The following is a 17,564-nucleotide window of genomic DNA, read 5'->3' as shown; positions in this document are numbered from 1 at the left end:
TAATGTGCCTATGAGGAAAGACATTGCTGACATTGTGGCAATATAAAAAAATGTAAACTGCTAAGGAGCTTGGTAACATTGTTAAGCCATTGAACCAAACCTAGAACAGGCTTGCTTCCTGTTAATGATTTAGTTGAAATAATAAATGTCCATATTTTTTATGCCGCTGTCAGTAAGGTTCTATGTTAGTACAAAAGCAAACTAAATGGCATAATACATCTAGCTAGTGTGGATTAATTGGCTCTATAGCAAAATAATTTTATTACTTTATTCTTGAGGTCATCTTAAACCATATATAGAGAATCCTTAATGAAGAGCCTTCTGCTCAATATCATCTGCATATAACAACAGTCTTTTTCTAAACAACTTTTTTTTTACATTTTATTTAATTATTTTGAGAGAGAGAGAGGAGGAGGAGCAGAGAGAGAGAGGGAGAGAATCCCAAGTAGGCTCCTCACTGTCACTGCAGAGCCCCATGTGGGGCTCAGTCTCAAAAACCACAAGATCATGATCTGAGCCGAAGTCAAGAGACAGGTGCTTAACCGACTGAGCCAGCCAGGTGCCCCATAACAGTGGTCTTAATTTCCTGCTCCATATCTGATGTGCTTAACCAATTAACTATTAGCCAAATGTGTAATTATGTTACTTTTGTAGATTAAAATATTTGTTTTTATTTAAAAAGTTTCTGTTATATATACCACTAAAACTATTACAGATTTTAAAATAAAAATAAATATTTTAATTTTGATATAATCCTTTAACACTGCAATTGTATTTCCCTGCTTCATTTCACAGTTTATATTAAATTCAGACATTTATTTCATGACAATGTGAATAAAATGTACAAAATGTACAAAATCGGGCTCTACCACATTTAAAAGTTTTCGTTAAATGGACCTCACAAGGACACACCCCAAATTCGTACTACCAGAGTGATCTTCTCCATCTCTCTTTTCAAGAAAATAAGTTTATGTTTTTAAAAAAAAATTTTTTTTTAATGTTTATTTGTTTTTGAGACAGAGAGAGACAGAGCATGAATGGGGGAGGATCAGAGAGAGAGAGAGGGAGACACAGAATCTGAAACAGGCTCCAGGCTCTGAGCTGTCAGCACAGAGTCCGATGCAGGGCTTGAACTCAGGAACCGCAAGATCATGACCTGAGCCGGAGTCAGACGCTTAACCGACTGAGCCACCCAGGTGCCCCCAATAAGTTTATGTTTTATTTCTCACTTTGCAAGAGAAATTTGGATTAGTTAACTGTCTATTTATATAACATCTATTTAGGCTGTGTCTAAAATCTAAGGGCTATTTTCCCCTCAATGTGTGAATATTTGGTGCCCAAATAATGATTCTTCAATAGAAGGACACTTGTTAAATCCCCATAAGAACATATTTAAATTAAACAAAATTTTTTTTTACTCCAGAAATCTTATTTGGCCTTTATTCCCAAATGGGACCTCTCCCACCCTACCAATATCTAACACCTTAGATTAAAACTTTGAACCTTCTTGGACTATAAACTCCATGAGAGCAGGGATGCATGCCTCTTCTTAATATTATACCCAGCATCTTAGCACACTGGCACATAATATGTAGGAAAATCTAGAACAAATAAATCCCCAAATAAAAATAAATGTTGAACAAATTGGGGTGCCTGGGTGGCTCAGTCAGTTAAGTGTCTGACTTCAGTTCAGGTCATGGTCGCACAGTTCATGAGTTCAAGTCCTGAGTCAGGCTCTGTGCTGACAGCTCAGAGCCTGGAGCTTGCTTGGGATTCTGTGTCTCCTTCTCTCTCTCTGTCCCTCCCCCACAAGTTTGAGCTCTTTCTCTCTCAAAAATAAACATTAAAAATAAAATAAAATTTAAAAATGTTGAACAAATCATGTATAAAGTACAACCCTTTCATCTTTTTCATAAACAAATAATTTCTTTGTTTTACTTTCTCTTTAGACTCTCCATTTAAGAATCTTTTTGGAGAGATAAAAAAAAAGTTATACCACAAATACCCATTTTGTCTGTTACTTTCCCCCTCTCTTTCCTTGCACAAAAATGCTGAGGACTGTAGTGAATCTGTATGGTCTTATGGAAAGTAATGATATGTCCAAGAAACAGCAGAGGTCAATATGCACAAGAAGTAGGTGGAGTTGGAAATATGCGATTTCAGGCCTGTATTGAATTTGGTTTTCTAAGAGCTAAATTTTTAGCTATATTTCCTTCTTCTCCAGAAGTTCATTCCAAGGAATATTAGATTGGTTTTGGCTAATATTTTTAGCATTTTATGTTAGGTTGTCTTAATATCTCTTCCTTTTGTTATTTCATTTTTCCTAATAGGTATGGCTAACCTGAAAATTTCCTCAAACTTTAGCAATACTAATGAATACGAGTTAATAAATTGGGACATTGTGTTGGTTCATTACATTAAGTCTTAATAAAATTTTCAGATTATTTCTGTTATTGACTGAACTCCATAATTTCAAGTTCATTTTTCTGAGGTTTATTGTTTAGAATCTGATTTACAGATTCTCCGTGTCTTTGGCATCATTTATTCATTTTTTTCTGCAACCTGTTTTTGGTTATTTCACTACTCATTGACCCCTCCCCTCCATGAGAGGGATGAGCAGGGTAAAAAATATGATATGCCATTTTAATATAGTCAATTTTGTTATTTCCTCCTATCTCTGATAAAATGGTATGCAAAAAAGAAATAAATGTATAATTATTAACTAAAATGACATTTCAGGATTAAAAAAATTATTTTCTCATTGCTTGTGATCTGGCAACTGTTACTATGGAAAACTGAGTTCTCTCTAGACTTCATTTAATAAATAAAGATTTTTTTTCATGAGAGAAACATTATAGTTTATAACAATTCTAATCTAAATCACACCAAACTCATGAACTAAATGCCCACAAAAATGTTGTCAATTAAAAAAAGAATTAATGTCCATAGAATCCAGAGCTAAAATGAGGTACAAGGTGGATTTAAAAATGGAGAATAATATAAAATAATAAATTGTTTTTGCCTCCTAGATTTAAACCTCCTTACCTACATAGTGATATAAGAGTCATACATAAAAGAATATCTTTAATATAAATATAATATGGTTGATTTTAAAAAGTGAAAATTTAACTATAATGGTTACTTCATAATCAATGATGTAATAGTCAATGATATAGGAGAACAAAGAGCATTGCATAGCTACATATGGACCTCATAGCATCAGTTTGTTTTTAAAAGGGGGGCTACAATATATAAACCTTTTTAGTTTTTACAAATTAAAATAAAATATATCACCAGCTGAATAACAGAATATTTTAGCAACAAACATATTGGGAAGTCTATTTTATTCAGTAGATCAACTTCAGAGAACTAAACTCTCCAGAATAACCAGAGGGTTAGATAATATATTTACACCTGCAGTATTTCATTCTATAAATAATCTATAATGTCAAAACTAGTCTTGCTGGGGGCATTTACATTTTATAAAGAAATAAAATGTTACAGTGGACAGTTTCAAATTTTTGTAGCATTGTATAAGCAAAATATAGACATAATACATAATTATTTGTGAAGTTGAAGGAGAGTGTCCTATACAGGTAAATTATAGGGACACAAAAATCAGAAATACTATTCCTAGTCATTTTCACACATGTTTTTACTTCAGAATTTTAAATGATCAGTGAAATGAGCATTTACATATTTCAAAGTGAATAAAGACAATATGTCCAGAAATTTTCACTCTCTCAAGAAATTATTCAATCATATGATAAGGTAGTCTAGGGTAATATTTCAGTTGTTTTTACTTTATTTGGCAAAATATTATGTTTTTAGGTACAATTATTGATCCCTCCCACTTTCTTTGTAAATGAAGGACATACTTACACTCTTCATAAACAACTAAAATGTCCACAGAGACAGGTATAACCTATGTCATATCATAGTATACATTTTGTTCTTGGGAGGCTTTGGGCCTAAACCCCATATTCTCTAATCAGATAATTCTCAATAAGAACAAAGATGAAAAACATTTACCTACATTTAGATACGTGAATACCAGTATTTTTAAAGTTAGAAGCAGTTGTGTATATATTCTCAAAAAATTATGTTATTCCAAAATATTTGCTTTTTTCAAAACAAGAATATACATAAATCTAATTGAAGTATCATTTCAAAATAATAATGTAGGCATTATTGTACGTCAAACTAGTAGAAAATTCCTAGGAGAAACAGAATAGTTATTTAAGAAATCTCTAGGTTCAAAACGAAATTAAACTTTTACAACATTGAGTGAACTAAAACTCAAATGTTTTGTTACATTGAAAAAACATGAATACGTATGGTATTGTGATATAAAGAAAATGCAAAATGTTACCGGGGAAAGAGAGGGTAAACCAACAGCTTATTACTGAAAAATTCTGATCTAGAGATAATCAGATCAGATAAAACACAACTGCAAACTGCATGCTTGTCTCTGATGCTCCCTGGACTGGTTGTGACGACATGTCTGCTCTCACCCACAGTTCACAGTGCACACACAAAAAAAACAAAAACATTTCAATCATACAACTGAATAATTCCTCTGACCAAATTGAACTTTCTTTAAGGAAATAAAGGGATAAGATAATAGATCAAATCTTGCCCCACCTCTTTTTTTTTCCTCCTTTTTTCTTTTAGTGAAACTGACATAAATTGTTGAGGAGCACGACAGCGCCACCAACACAGATCAATGCAAAACAAAAAAGATCTCCCACCGTGTGCAAAAAGAAAAAAAATTAGAAAAATGCCAAAAATTACAAAATGTCTCCCAAAGATACCTTTTTGGAGAAAAACAAGCTAGATCTACAAAGATTATCTAATGAAGAGCCTCAAAGAATTAATATTATGGAATACAAGTTTAGATCTGATCAGCAAATAAAAGACCCACTATTTAGTAACAGCCATAACTTAATATAAACCCGGTTATGTCAATCTCCACCTTCATTATACCAAGGGCAGCTTTTCGGTAGTTTGTATCCAAGTAATCCATCAAGAAAGCCACAATAGGCCAGTTTAAAAAAGAAAGAAAGAAAGAAAGAAAGAAACAAAAACTACATCCATAGTTTGCCTGCTGATAATTTAGTCCTGGACAAATTAGGTAATACATAATTTTTATAAAGGGGATATGCACATATTTGGCATTACCAACATTGCTGGCACAAAACAAGTCCATCTTGAAATAGCTGAGTTCTCCTGTAGTTCACAGTAATTAAAGTATAATTTATATTATAAACATTTAGCTTTAATAATGAAAACAAAAAAACTATCTTTCTTTCTTTTAGTAAAAATTAACCAGACAAGATTAGGTGGAATATGCAGAGACCAAAGCTAAAGAAAAATACAAAGATTGGTTTTGTTAGAAGAAACACAATGAAAATCCTCTTTATCTGGTGGCTCATTCAAAGATTTAATGAAATAAATGTTAAAAAATACAAACTTACCATTAGTGTAGGCAAAGAAGAAGGCAGTTCTTGAAAAATAATTGTAACAATATAGGCTGGATACTTGTGTCCCTAGAAACAACAGCCTCCAGGCAGCATATGGATCTTCAAACATCTTTAAAATATTTGGTAAATAAAAAGTAATACTTTCTTCCATGATCAGTGGCTGAATAGGGTGGCTTCCCCCAGGATCTGTGGGCGTTTGGAAAAAATCGGAGAAATATCCACGGAAGATTAAAAGCAGAGGAGGCAGCGGCAGCCAGAAGACTCTGGGGTTAACAACTTTGCGATGGCAAGCAGGCGTGCTCTGATTGGTTAGGAGGGCAGTGTCCCTACAGTCTGCACTATCCCCCGCTCCCCCCGCCTCCTGCAGCTCGGAAAAAATGCAGTGTGTGTGCCATTTTACACTGGGCTTTTAAAAGCACAGCCACCCAAACGACAAAAGTCTAAGCTCGCTATTAAGTGACACTGCAAAACAATAGCACCCACGACTGCCTGTAAGCTCAGGAAAATGCCCTTTTAACGTCTTAAGGAACCCTCTTATTTCCTGTATGGGGGTTTTAACGGAATATAATGCATTTCTTAAGCAAATCGTTGATCACTTCGCAAACGTGGATATGTAATTTGGATACAAATATGGCCATTAAAAAAAAAAACTATTTCCATCAAAACATTGTTGATTTCACATCATAGGTACCTAAAGAAGGCAGTCCTCCTTGAACAAAATTCACGACTCCTGTAGCTCAGAGAGATTTAATTCCTTGTAAAAATAGAACTCGTTAGCTGCAATAACTACCATTTGTGCAAAGAATAAAAATAAAACGATTTTAGTGGTTAAATTTAAAACAATAGACATACTTTTTTTTTTCCTCCTTAAAAATTCTGTTTCAAAAACCTTTACTGGCTGACAGAATTCTACCACTCTGCCTTACAAACAAAATGGCTGTGGTACTGAGTTTTTTTGGATCCTCCCACTGTGCCTCCTCCCGGCCTCCAGGAAGTGGTAAAAATCCAAAATAAATAGAGTACTAAAAGTACATTGTCCAGTCTGAACTCTGGTGAAACCTCTGGTAAGGGGCTCTTAGATATGTGCTGCTTTTATGAGTTTTTTTTTTAATTGTTTTGAAAAGAACATCAATCACTAGAGATTTACTTGACTGTAATTTGAACTTCCTGCTTTACATATTTATAAGGTCTTTCACCTATCTTGGCAAGCTTTCAAATTAAGTGGGCTGGGAAATTTGATGCTCTGTCTCTAGTTGTGAGCTGAGTCAGGTATTTGGTGGTTCCAATTGGGCTTTTAAATAAAAATGAAGTCTGAGACTTAAAAAAAAATTAATAAAAAATGAATGCAACATGATGATTGTAAATGTAAAGTCAAAAAGCCAGCAAATATCGAAATGTGTCTAATACTGCATATTTGTTAATTGAACACATTCAAAATTCTTCGCCAGCTAAACTTCTAATGAGCCAAGGATAGAGCAATGTTTAAAGGAACTGGATGAAGAAGAGGGGTGAGGAATTGCGTAGTTCTTCAGGATCCCTTTCCCCCTGTGCACATACCTGTTGGTCTGGCATCCCTTTCCCTGCCTGGCATTTAATAGGCAACATTCTTAAGGAGCGATAGCTAAGGTGACTATATAATTCATCATTTTAATCAGGACACTTGAGAGCGAAAGGGGACATATTATTAACTATATGATGATTGGAATAAACAGGGACTGTCCACGGTAAACCAGGAGGTACGGCTTACCATGCATTCATTTGCTTTTGCCAGACAGACACCTACAGGCATGGGTCCTAGGCCAATTTAGATAGAACCTAACTAGATCCCTTCTCTGGGCTATGTCTATTGTCCCTGCTCTCCTTCAACTGGAGTAGATGACAAAAGACTTGGATGCAAATATATTTAATGAACGACTGCGGTAAAGAGATTATTTTGTAATCTCATCAATAGTGACCTGATGAGAGTAAAATTCTGTGATATTTATTTGATTATAGTCAGGAAAACATCCTTAAAAAAGCTATCTAATGAACAGAGTAGACTAACATTCTTGAGTAATTTTTAAGCACTTTTCTTTCCAATAGAAACAATTTTCTAGAGGCCGTTTTCACTGTGTCCTTTTGTCTCTCCACGATCCTAGTCTAGTTCTTTTCTCTCCCATCCTTTCCACCACTCCTTTTTATGCACACACATCCACATATATAATTATATATGTACATTCATATATACATATGTAGATGTGCATGTGTGTATATACTTTATTATCTATAAATTAGAATCTTCTAATATTTCTAATTATATATTTTCTTATGGGAGAATTTTCTTCAGAGTTTTTGAGCCAACATTCATGATACACAAGATTTGGACATCTTTTGCTTGGGCAAAGGTAAAATGTAGAGTGAGATGTTTAGAAAAAATTACTGAAAGACATAGGATAAATAATTCTCATGTTGTTATTCAAATAGTTCTTCAGAGCTTGGAATGTGCCAGATGTGATGCTTGGTGCTACGTATATATTAATGAACAAGAGACAGTTTACCATCTCCTTCAAAGAGTTCATAGTCTAGTGGGGAGACAGAGAAGAAAGCAAGCAAATAAATATGTAATTGTAAATTGTAAGTGCTATTAAAGACATAGAGTGCAGTCTTAGTAACAGGGAGGGAAACACACAGATAAGGTGTTAAAAGAAATTGTTTCTAAGAAGGTGACATTGAAACTAGACTTAAAGGATGAGAAGGAGCCAAACTTGAAAAATACATGAGAAATAGCAGACCAGAAGGAGGTTACAACATGTGCTAATGCCCTGAGGCAGAATGGAGCTTGAAGTATTCCAGGAAGTAAAATGAGGCCAATGTCTGTGCAGTCTATTGAGAGAAAGGGAAAATGACATCAGATGAGGTCAGAAATTAGTCTCTGCAGAGGTTTGTAAGCTACAGAAAGGAGTTCCATATCTAAGTGAATTATATCCAGAGAGTAGAAGGTTGGAATTTGAGATTTTGGAAGTTTTAGTGACGATGAGATCCAGAGAAGCTGTGGTGAAGTGGAGGAAAAAACCTAAACTCCATGCAAATTGTGAATTTACACAGCTGCATCACAGTGTTTTGGTATTATATTTTAAAAATCTACATTTTGCCTGCATCACTATAGCCATTGACCATGACTCAGTTCATAAATACATATGAATAAGAAACAAATATCTAAGATCATACATATTACCAGTAAAATGAAAAGGAAGAATTCAGGCAACCATTTGCCTCATTTTCTGCTTCTTTTCAAGTTTGATTTTGGTATATTTTTATTCAAAAAACCTTATATTTCTTATCAGTTGCACAAAGCTCAATTAACACTTTCTTTTTTTTTAAACAAATGAGCTAGGGGTGCCTGGGTGGCTCAGTTGGTTAAGTGTCCGACTTCAGCTCAGATCATGGTCTCATGGTTCAACCCCACGTTGGGCTCTGTGCTGACAGCTCAGAGACTGGAGCCTACTTCAGATTCTGTGTCTCCCTCTCTCTCTGCCCCTTCCCTGCTTACACTCTGTCTCTGTCTCTCTCTCAAAAATAAATAAACATTAAACAAATGAGCCAAAGCATTATTATAAAGCTAGAATTTAACTAATACAATAGTAATAAAAAGTTATCCTTTTTGAATTTACTGTTTGTTACTGAACCAAAATGCTATGTACACTTGGGCAGAAATAAATGTGTTCGACTTCTTAGATTCCAAGACTTAGAAAATATTTAAAAGCAATGATGTGTAATTCCTTGAACGAGCTTTGATAGTAATAGGAATCTCTAAACAAATCAAATTGTGAACCAATTAGGTAATGCAGTTTTTAAGACCTTTACCTCTTAAAACTGTGAGGTGAAGGAAAACATGGTTTGGAATTCAGAGTTTTAAACCATAGTAGATCCCCTTATCCCCAGTTTTGCTTTTTGCAGTTTCAGTTACCCATGGCCAACCCTCCACAGGAACCAGATGATCCTCCTCCTGACGAGTTGTAAGAAGGTCAATAGTTGGCTGATGCTCTGTCACAATGCCGGCATCATGCCCCTCACTTCATCTCATGATGTAGCATTTTATCAGCTCACATCACCACAACAAGAAGGGTGAGTACAGTAGAGTAAGATGTTTTGAGAGAGACACAAAATTCGCATAACTGTTATTATAGTATATTGTTATAATTTTACTATTAGTTATTGTCAATCTCTTACTGTACCTAAATTACAAATTAGATTTTATCAAAGGTATTTATGTGTAGGAAAAAAACAGTATACATAGGGTTTGGTACTGTTTGAGGTTTTGGGCATCCCTTACGGGTCTTGGAATGTATCGCCCATGGATAAGAGGGAACTACCGTAATTTTAAAGCAGTAATATGATGCAGCATTCCATAACCAAATATAATAATAAAATATATGACCAATCACACTAAATGGGGGTAAATAAAGACTATAAGTAGCCCCATATCAGTCAAGTCAGCTTTTGTCACCAAACAGATACTGCAACTTGCAAAAAAGTTTTTAGTTTTCAAATTTTGGGAATTCATAATCGTGGTTAAGAGACTGTGCATCTGAAGATGCTAGTCCATTCAGTTTCTTTAAAAAAAAATCATTCTTAGTTTAAATCAAAGCTCATAATCCAAATGATCATGAAAAGAGTTACAATTTGGAAATGGCCAAACTTCCATTTGTGGACCATAATGAATTAATGTACACCATGTTATCAAATTTCTTTAGTTATTTGTGTGGTCTTAAACAAATTCTTTTAATTTTACCCTTTAATATTTTTCCTGTATTTTCCTTCTTAAGAATAGTGAAATGTTATGATTCTTTTCTAAGAAACATATTTTGAAGCAGTACCTCACCAGTCTTTTCCAAATGTTTTAATTTTATATCTGTGGCAGAGATTATAGGAGTTTTACTTCAGAACTCATTACCCATTATGGGATGATTTTAGATTGCATGTATCTAAGCACAGTGGCATTTTCAAGAAAGGTCATTCATAGGAGGAGTTTGTGACCATTGGTGTGGCTGGGACTGTTGGCTAGCCAGTATCCAGCCCCTCTTTCTTTCTTACTAATAAAATCTAATTTTGTTTTGGGTTTGCTACCCCCCAAACTATTTGCCACACAGTTTTAAACAGTGAGATTTAGGCAGAAGTGATTTGGTGGAGTTTCTGAGAAAGCATTGATAGGGGCCTGACTCAGCAGGCAGGGCCCTTTGCTCTTCACCTTCACCTTTCTTCCTGCTTGAAATGTGGTCACCACACCTAGGTGGAGTCAGGAGCTCTGTGACAGCCAAGAGGATGGCTCATGGCTAGGGGTAGCTGCATAGAAGGAAGAACATTAGGTTCTGTGGAGCCTTCATTCCATCTGGATTTTCTTCTTTCACATAAGGGAAATAGAAAACCACTAATTTGTCTAAAAGCACTGTTTTATGGGGTCTCTTCTTCATAACTAATGCATTTTCTAGTACAATCAGTGTGAGTGATCTTCAAATTATTTTCTCTGTTAAAATCAGTTACTTTTTAATTGCTGTATAATTCTAGGCTGAGAAGGGGACTTTATAATCTGGGTTTTGGTTACATTTGGTTACATAGATATAAGATATGCATATTTGTATGTATATATGTATGTCATATGTGTACACATATACACAAAAATTCTTGAGCTATACTTTGATTAGTACATTAAATCTATTATATTGTATGCATGTTATTTCTTAATAAAAGAAAGCTATTTTAATTATTACAGAGTGATGGGATCTGATAATTTGCAATAGACATGGTGAGGAACAAGATGAAAGATATAATTCTTTAAAAAATATTCAATAACCTCTGTTCTAAGTGCCTAAGACAACTACTCATTTCTCTTATTAAAAAATGGTTCTCCTATATTTATGTTTTCCTTTAATCATGTTGCTGGCAAGTATTCTAGAACTGCATATTCCAACACTATTCACTCTCTCAACATTCTTTTTCTTATATTCTTGACAGCTATATGCATGCCTCCACCAGCAGCAGCCATTTTCATCCTCTGAACCCTAAATCTTGGGTGACCTCAGCTGTTACTCAAACGTCTCATTCCTCTATGGCTTATCAGAATTCAAGACTCTGTGGTAACTGACCTGTTATGGACCTGTGGACACGAAATGGTTAAAACAGTAAACCTAGACCCTAGCTTGGAGTTTTCTTGTATTGTAGTATGCTATGGGAAGTATCATAGTAAAAATATGACAAAGAGGAATTTTTCTTCTAGTATTCAATATGAAAGTTATTCTTTGTGCTATTAAAAAAAATAGAACATATTTCCCTCCATGACCCCCACCACTCCCACCTGCAAATTGGTGATGAAAAAAATCGTATACTGACAGAGACTATCCTGTTTAAAATTTAACCCTTGTGTAGATTTGAGGTCAAAGAGGAATTGGAATAACCACAGCAACAGAAGCACGTTTGGTAAAGACTCTTGCTTAAAGTATGAGATTGAATAATTATAGAAAAAGAGATGAAAATTTTCTGTGAGAAATCATTAAAGCTTCCATACAAGAAAGATCATTTACTGTTATAGAACATGAATTATTATTGGGAAGAAAAAGTCAGTAAATAATTCAGGCCTGGGATGACAAAGGAAGAAGAGTTTAACAGGATCAAATTGTAAATAATTTCCCTAGCTATATCTAGCTAAATCTAGCTAAGGCTTCTTATAATTCCTTAGGGTGGGGGGAATGGGGGTTGATTTTAATGAAGGAATCTGCATAGGTGGTTACTGTATTTTAATATTTAGGTCAGTTATTTGTAATGAATCTGTTCTGCATTAAAAGAACACTTTAGGCATTGTTATAAGTTAGAATTTGGGAATTTGAATAGCCCTCAACTGACAATTGCAGTAAAAATTCTGGTGCTCAAAGTAGGTGGTGCAAAGAAATAGCACCCCTTAAAAATGTGCTTTTACAAGACTTATTCCTGTCTGTCTTGGTTAACACCTTGCTATGGCACACAGTGGGAAGCAGTGGGGGGGTGTGGGGGTGTGGGGGTGGGCGGGGCTTTATCTTGCCTGTTAAGGGTAACTAATAAAAGAGAGGCAGTTCTTGCAAAGCTGGATTGCTGGTGCGATGATTCACTTTAACTTTTTGGCCACTGAAAGAAGCTTTATTTTATATGTGATATAAACACATGTGTTTGTAACCAGCTGACGATTATCCAATGTCAAAGCTAGCTTTCATATTTTCTTGTTGATAAGAATAAGTAGTGGCCTAAGTGATCTTTACTCTTTCCTTACATATTATTCTCCTCTATTATATTCATTTTTCCTTCCAGATGGTGAAAAGTAATATAAACTTAATTCAAGCCACTTGGAAAATATGGAAATGTGTAATAAAGAATATAATCCTGCTTCTTTGGATCTCTTTCTAATGTCTTTCCTTGTACTTCTTTTTGTGTTGGCAAACTTTCAGAATAAAGGGTGCCAAGTCAGCGATCCCTATTATATAACTGAACAAGTGTATATATAATAGCAGTCACAAAAATAACTCAGACAGAAGTGATTACATAATTAGCACAATTGCACCCTACTTTGACAAGTGGCAGAGATTTTCAAGAGGCATTAGAAAACTGTCCCCCCATTCTATAGTTCTAAATTATTTGTAAAATCACAGATAGCACAAACTCCTTTCCATGTAATAACCACATTGCTTGCTTTCTAATCATTTCCCAGGATCATTTGAGTTGAATGAATTTGGGTTACATGGGAGTGAATACTGAATAGAGGGGTAACTTTGGAGCATGAAACACTTGGAAAACAGGGAAAGATGGTCAATGAGTAAAGAAGATGATAAGGGATTCCTAGGGGATGAGGGAGAAGAGGATCAGAAGGGGAGGCAGAGTATAAAATAACATGGGATGGTGTCATAGATAGGGTGACTAGGGTGACTAGATAATTTGTAGTAAAATTGAGAAATTTTCAAGAGTGAAAATGGCGCTATTAATAACTGTACTGGTACAACAGCCTGGATTATACATGGAAAATCAGAAAATATGGTCACTTTAGATCAACTTTTTATAAATAAGCCTACAGCCCTGGTAGCAGCCAACTGTTTGCTACCTTTATTCTATATATGATAAGTTGTTGCTATGACCTTCCTTAATTTCAGACTTACTATCATTTATCATTTACCTCTTATCATTTTTCACCTAGCAAAAGAAAATGCCAGATGGGTGTTATTTATCTTTACTGGGGGTTCTTTAAAGCGATTGCTTATCCAGGAGTTAGTGTAAAATGTTGATGAGGCCAAGATCAGGTTTCAGTCATCATGAGATTGAGTTAGTCACTCTATTTTAGGGTCCAGGCTTCATTCTCAGAACTGCTAGTAAAGATCCGTGCTATTGGCTCTTTATTTCATGGTAATTTTAAGCCAGACACTGGCATGCTGGACTCTTGTCTTTGCTTCTCTGTAGAGATTATTGCAACATTTTTGCTGTCCTCAAAGAAGTCTTTAATATGCAATCCTCAGTAACAGACATCTTAAAACTATTTGTATCTTCACATCAGTATGCTGTGTCCACTGTGCATATTTGGAAACCAATACATCAAACCTAAGTTTGCAAAACATAATTTGAAGAATACTTACAATAGGAAACAAGGCTAAATTCCTATCTATTTTGAACTGATCCTGAAGCAGTGCTTCTGGATCTGCTTTCACCCTGGGCCTGAACTGTTCATTGAGAACTGAGACCCTTTCGGCTTGGAATTCAAGTTGAGCATGGTCTTGGGACTTGGCTATTGCTGAAAGAATCCCGAAAGAGCCCCTTGTCAGTCTGAGGCCACTAGGGCTAGCATGTGGCACTTGGTACCATCAGAACAGGTTTATTGTAGCCAAATCTCCCTAAAGTCTCCCTCTTTTCTGATAGGACTCAGACTAGCTGGACTCGCCACCTCAAGATGCCCCAAGGAGCCCTGGGTACATGATAGAAAGAGGTGGAAACTTGGAGGAGTATAGACATTGCTTAGAGACTTTCTTCTCTTACTGGCAGGAGGTGGTGCTCAGTTCTTCCTCTCTGGCAACAGAGTGGGATAGGGTTGCACATCAAATTACAAAGAGATCATCTGGTCACCTGCTTTTTAAAGAATAGTCTCTGGTGGGATTTCTCAAACTGGTATCTCTGAGCTCTCCGTGAGTATTTAAAAATTTTTAATTTTCATTTAAACAATAATTTAAAAGTAAGAAGCATATTGTGCATCATCTGAATGACCTCCCTACGGCCAAGTGCTACTCTGCAATTTTAGTCTGTTTTTATAATTGAGTTAGCACCAAGCAATTCTACTTTAATCAGGGAACTAATGAGAAAAGAACCAAAGCAGACTTAATATGTAAATGATGTGTTTATATCAAGTAAAGGCATAATATCACTATAAGCTATATGAACAATGGTTTACAGTAATTTGGATGAAAAACAGTGATGAGGTAATGTAGTCTTGCACTACCTGGTTTTAACCTGACCAAATTCATCAAATTCATGCTACCAGTAGTTATGGGGAAAACAATTAACTTCTGTCACATCACATTAAGACCTTTAACTTAAAACTTATTGGTTTTATTGGTTGGTTTATATTCAATTTATAGATGGGTATTCTTTATAGTTACATAAGCCCTGTGAGTATAAGGAATTTATACCTAGTTGTAACTGTGTACAAGTATGGTTAAAATCATGTATTGAGAGGCCAAATTTCCTGGGTATTCATGCTACCACTGCCACATACTAGCAGAGTAATCTTGGGAATGTTACTTAACCTCTCTGTGTCCCAATTTCTTCATCTGATTTGGGATAATAAAATATCAGCTACTATTATTGTCAAGAGGAATTGAATACATGTAAATAATTAGAATAGTACCTGGAGATGCTAGATATTCCTATGGTAAAAGTAATTTAGCTCGGTAACTTAAGAGAAGATCCCAAAGTGTGAGAAGCCTGCTCTATTAGATAAAGTATATGGAATAATAAATAACATTTATATAGCACATTAAGTTTAAAAGTACTTTTTCATATACATTATTCCACTTAGTCTTCAACATCTAACCTGAAAGCTAGATAATATTTTTTATTATTTTAAAGATGAGGAGACTAAAGCTTCGAAAACACGTTTGTCATGAGCATTTGATATTTTTCTTCCCCATGGAGAATGAAGGGATATTTTGTTCAAACATTTTCCCATCTTCTTTCGGGTTGCTAGGAAGCCCAGAGCTAATTTTATACTTTAGTACACATTAGTACTTGTGAAAAGACTTAATGGTCTGAACATATATGTTATATTTTTTCTTTTCACTTGGTTTTCCATTCCAATTTATATTTTCCCTGATTCTGAAATTTTATGTATACTATTTTGTTATTTGGAATTTTTATAATCTGCCTCATATACATTTTGGAAAATTTTGAGTCATAAATAAATAAACTGACCCATGGTTACATAACTGGTAAGATTCAGATCTTGACCTCAGTTCTTTTGCCTTCGTGGAGAAGTCACATTTATGGAGCATTAGTGTGACCTGGTGATTTATATTCATTATCTCATGTAATCTGCACAATAATTAGTATGAGGTATGTTATTGCTCTCTTTATTTTCAGATGAAGACATTGAAGTTTATAAAAGTTTTAAAATTTTCCTAAAGTTAATAAATATTGTTATAATTTTTGTTCCTATAAATTGTTCTTAAAAGCATGAGCTTCCTCTTCTAACTTCTGTCCCCCTGTAAGGGTTTAGGGCAAGATCTTTGTGTCAGTCTCCCTAGCCCTGTCCCCCCACTTATGGCTTTGCCAAAAACAAAACTTCCATCCCAACTACTTGCCACTTAAACAAGATGTTTATCATTTTTTAGCTAAAAAGAATATTTGCTATAATATAAATACCAAGCAAAGATGGTTCCCACCTTACAGTGTCCTTAGTAAATTTTAGGGTTACCCAGAGCATAGTGCTCTTTCTGTCACTGTTGTACACTTGCCCAGGATTCACATCTAGTTTCTAGAAAAGGCCAAAAAAAAAAAAAAATCAGAGACTGGTGCCCCAGGGGTGAGGTAGCATGCAAATCTATGCTCCCTGATACTGGCCAACTTACCTATTTCTTTTCTTGGGTCAGTTTTATGTTTTTTATAGGGCCTGAAGATTGTCGCTCTGATTGGCTCCTATCAGCACATTTTCTGACTATTCCAAACGTGTGATAGGATTGCTTCTCTAATTGCCAGTCAGCTATTGGCTGGAGTCAGGCAAGCGGAAAGCCTGGGATTGTCTCTTGCCATTATGACCTCAACTGATGTCATAAGGGAGCACGGGAATCATTAAGTACCATCTAGAGAACAGAGTAAATGACATTTGACTTTCAGTTGCCCTGCCATCATTCTACATCAGTCTTTATAGTTTCCCAAATAGTTTCCCAAATAGTGATGGTTCCCAAACTTTAGTCATTTGATTTTCATGATTTTTGCCATATCCTCATATCACCTTTGCTATTACTTATTTAAAGTTTCTTTAATGTAATGGCATTTTTACTTAAATAAATTATTTGGAAGGAAGACTTTATATTGCCATCATTAATGGGAGAACAGTTGCACTTATTATTAATAGATGATAATCTTAAAACTAAGTAAAATGAGAGTAAGACAATAGTATTAAATTCTTTCCAGACATAGGGATTGGGAATTAGGAGGCCTGTCATTTATTTCTAACAATCCCGTAAACTATCTCATAAACTATAAAATAGTATACGATCAATGCAACTTTTAGTGCCATCGCTTTCCTCATTTGAAAAAGCTTCAAAACCATTTACCATGTTATCTGTGAGGAAAGAGGAGAGATTTCCTATGCCAGAAAGTAAGTAGAGACTACAGGGCATTAGATTGTAAAGGAGCCAACAGAGGTTGGAAACTATAAGTATCAGCGGCATGATACAGACCTTAAACCAGAGGGTGCCAAGTTTGACAAACGTCCCCTTTGGTTTCACCTAGAAAGTTTACTGAATCCTACTTTCAGATTTTGAGTAGTAAGATTAATAAAGAAAAGCAAAAACAGGGCGCAATCTTAGAATAAAGAGCTTA

General features: G+C 35.0%; 1 protein-coding gene and 2 long non-coding RNA genes across 3 annotated transcripts in view; 1 reads left to right on the top strand and 2 right to left on the bottom strand.

Annotated features, from left to right (window-relative positions):
* EPC1 (enhancer of polycomb homolog 1) overlaps positions 1-5,748 on the bottom strand; it is a 95,612-nt gene extending 89,864 nt beyond the window's left edge. Inside the window, exon 1 of the mRNA XM_058681536.1 lies at positions 5,478-5,748. Within this exon, the coding sequence (XP_058537519.1) occupies positions 5,478-5,480 (3 nt within the window). The 5' untranslated portion in view covers positions 5,481-5,748. The remainder of the gene's footprint in view (positions 1-5,477) is intronic.
* Positions 5,749-7,911: 2,163 nt separating this feature from the next.
* On the bottom strand, positions 7,912-16,734 carry LOC131483421 (uncharacterized). Its single transcript, XR_009247661.1, has 3 exons — positions 16,589-16,734; positions 16,403-16,494; positions 7,912-8,345 (listed from the first exon to the last, which is right to left on the bottom strand). It is a non-coding gene; the product is annotated as an uncharacterized LOC131483421 (long non-coding RNA).
* LOC131483423 (uncharacterized) lies at positions 9,424-11,652 on the top strand. Its single transcript, XR_009247663.1, has 2 exons — positions 9,424-9,587; positions 11,475-11,652. It is a non-coding gene; the product is annotated as an uncharacterized LOC131483423 (long non-coding RNA).
* Positions 16,735-17,564: the final 830 nt, after the last annotated feature.

The sequence above is a fragment of the Neofelis nebulosa genome, chromosome 8 (genome assembly GCF_028018385.1).
Source record: "Neofelis nebulosa isolate mNeoNeb1 chromosome 8, mNeoNeb1.pri, whole genome shotgun sequence".
Lineage (NCBI taxonomy): Eukaryota > Metazoa > Chordata > Mammalia > Carnivora > Felidae > Neofelis > Neofelis nebulosa.
Note: the sequence above shows the minus strand (reverse complement) of the source record. Positions and strands in the feature narration are given on the sequence as shown.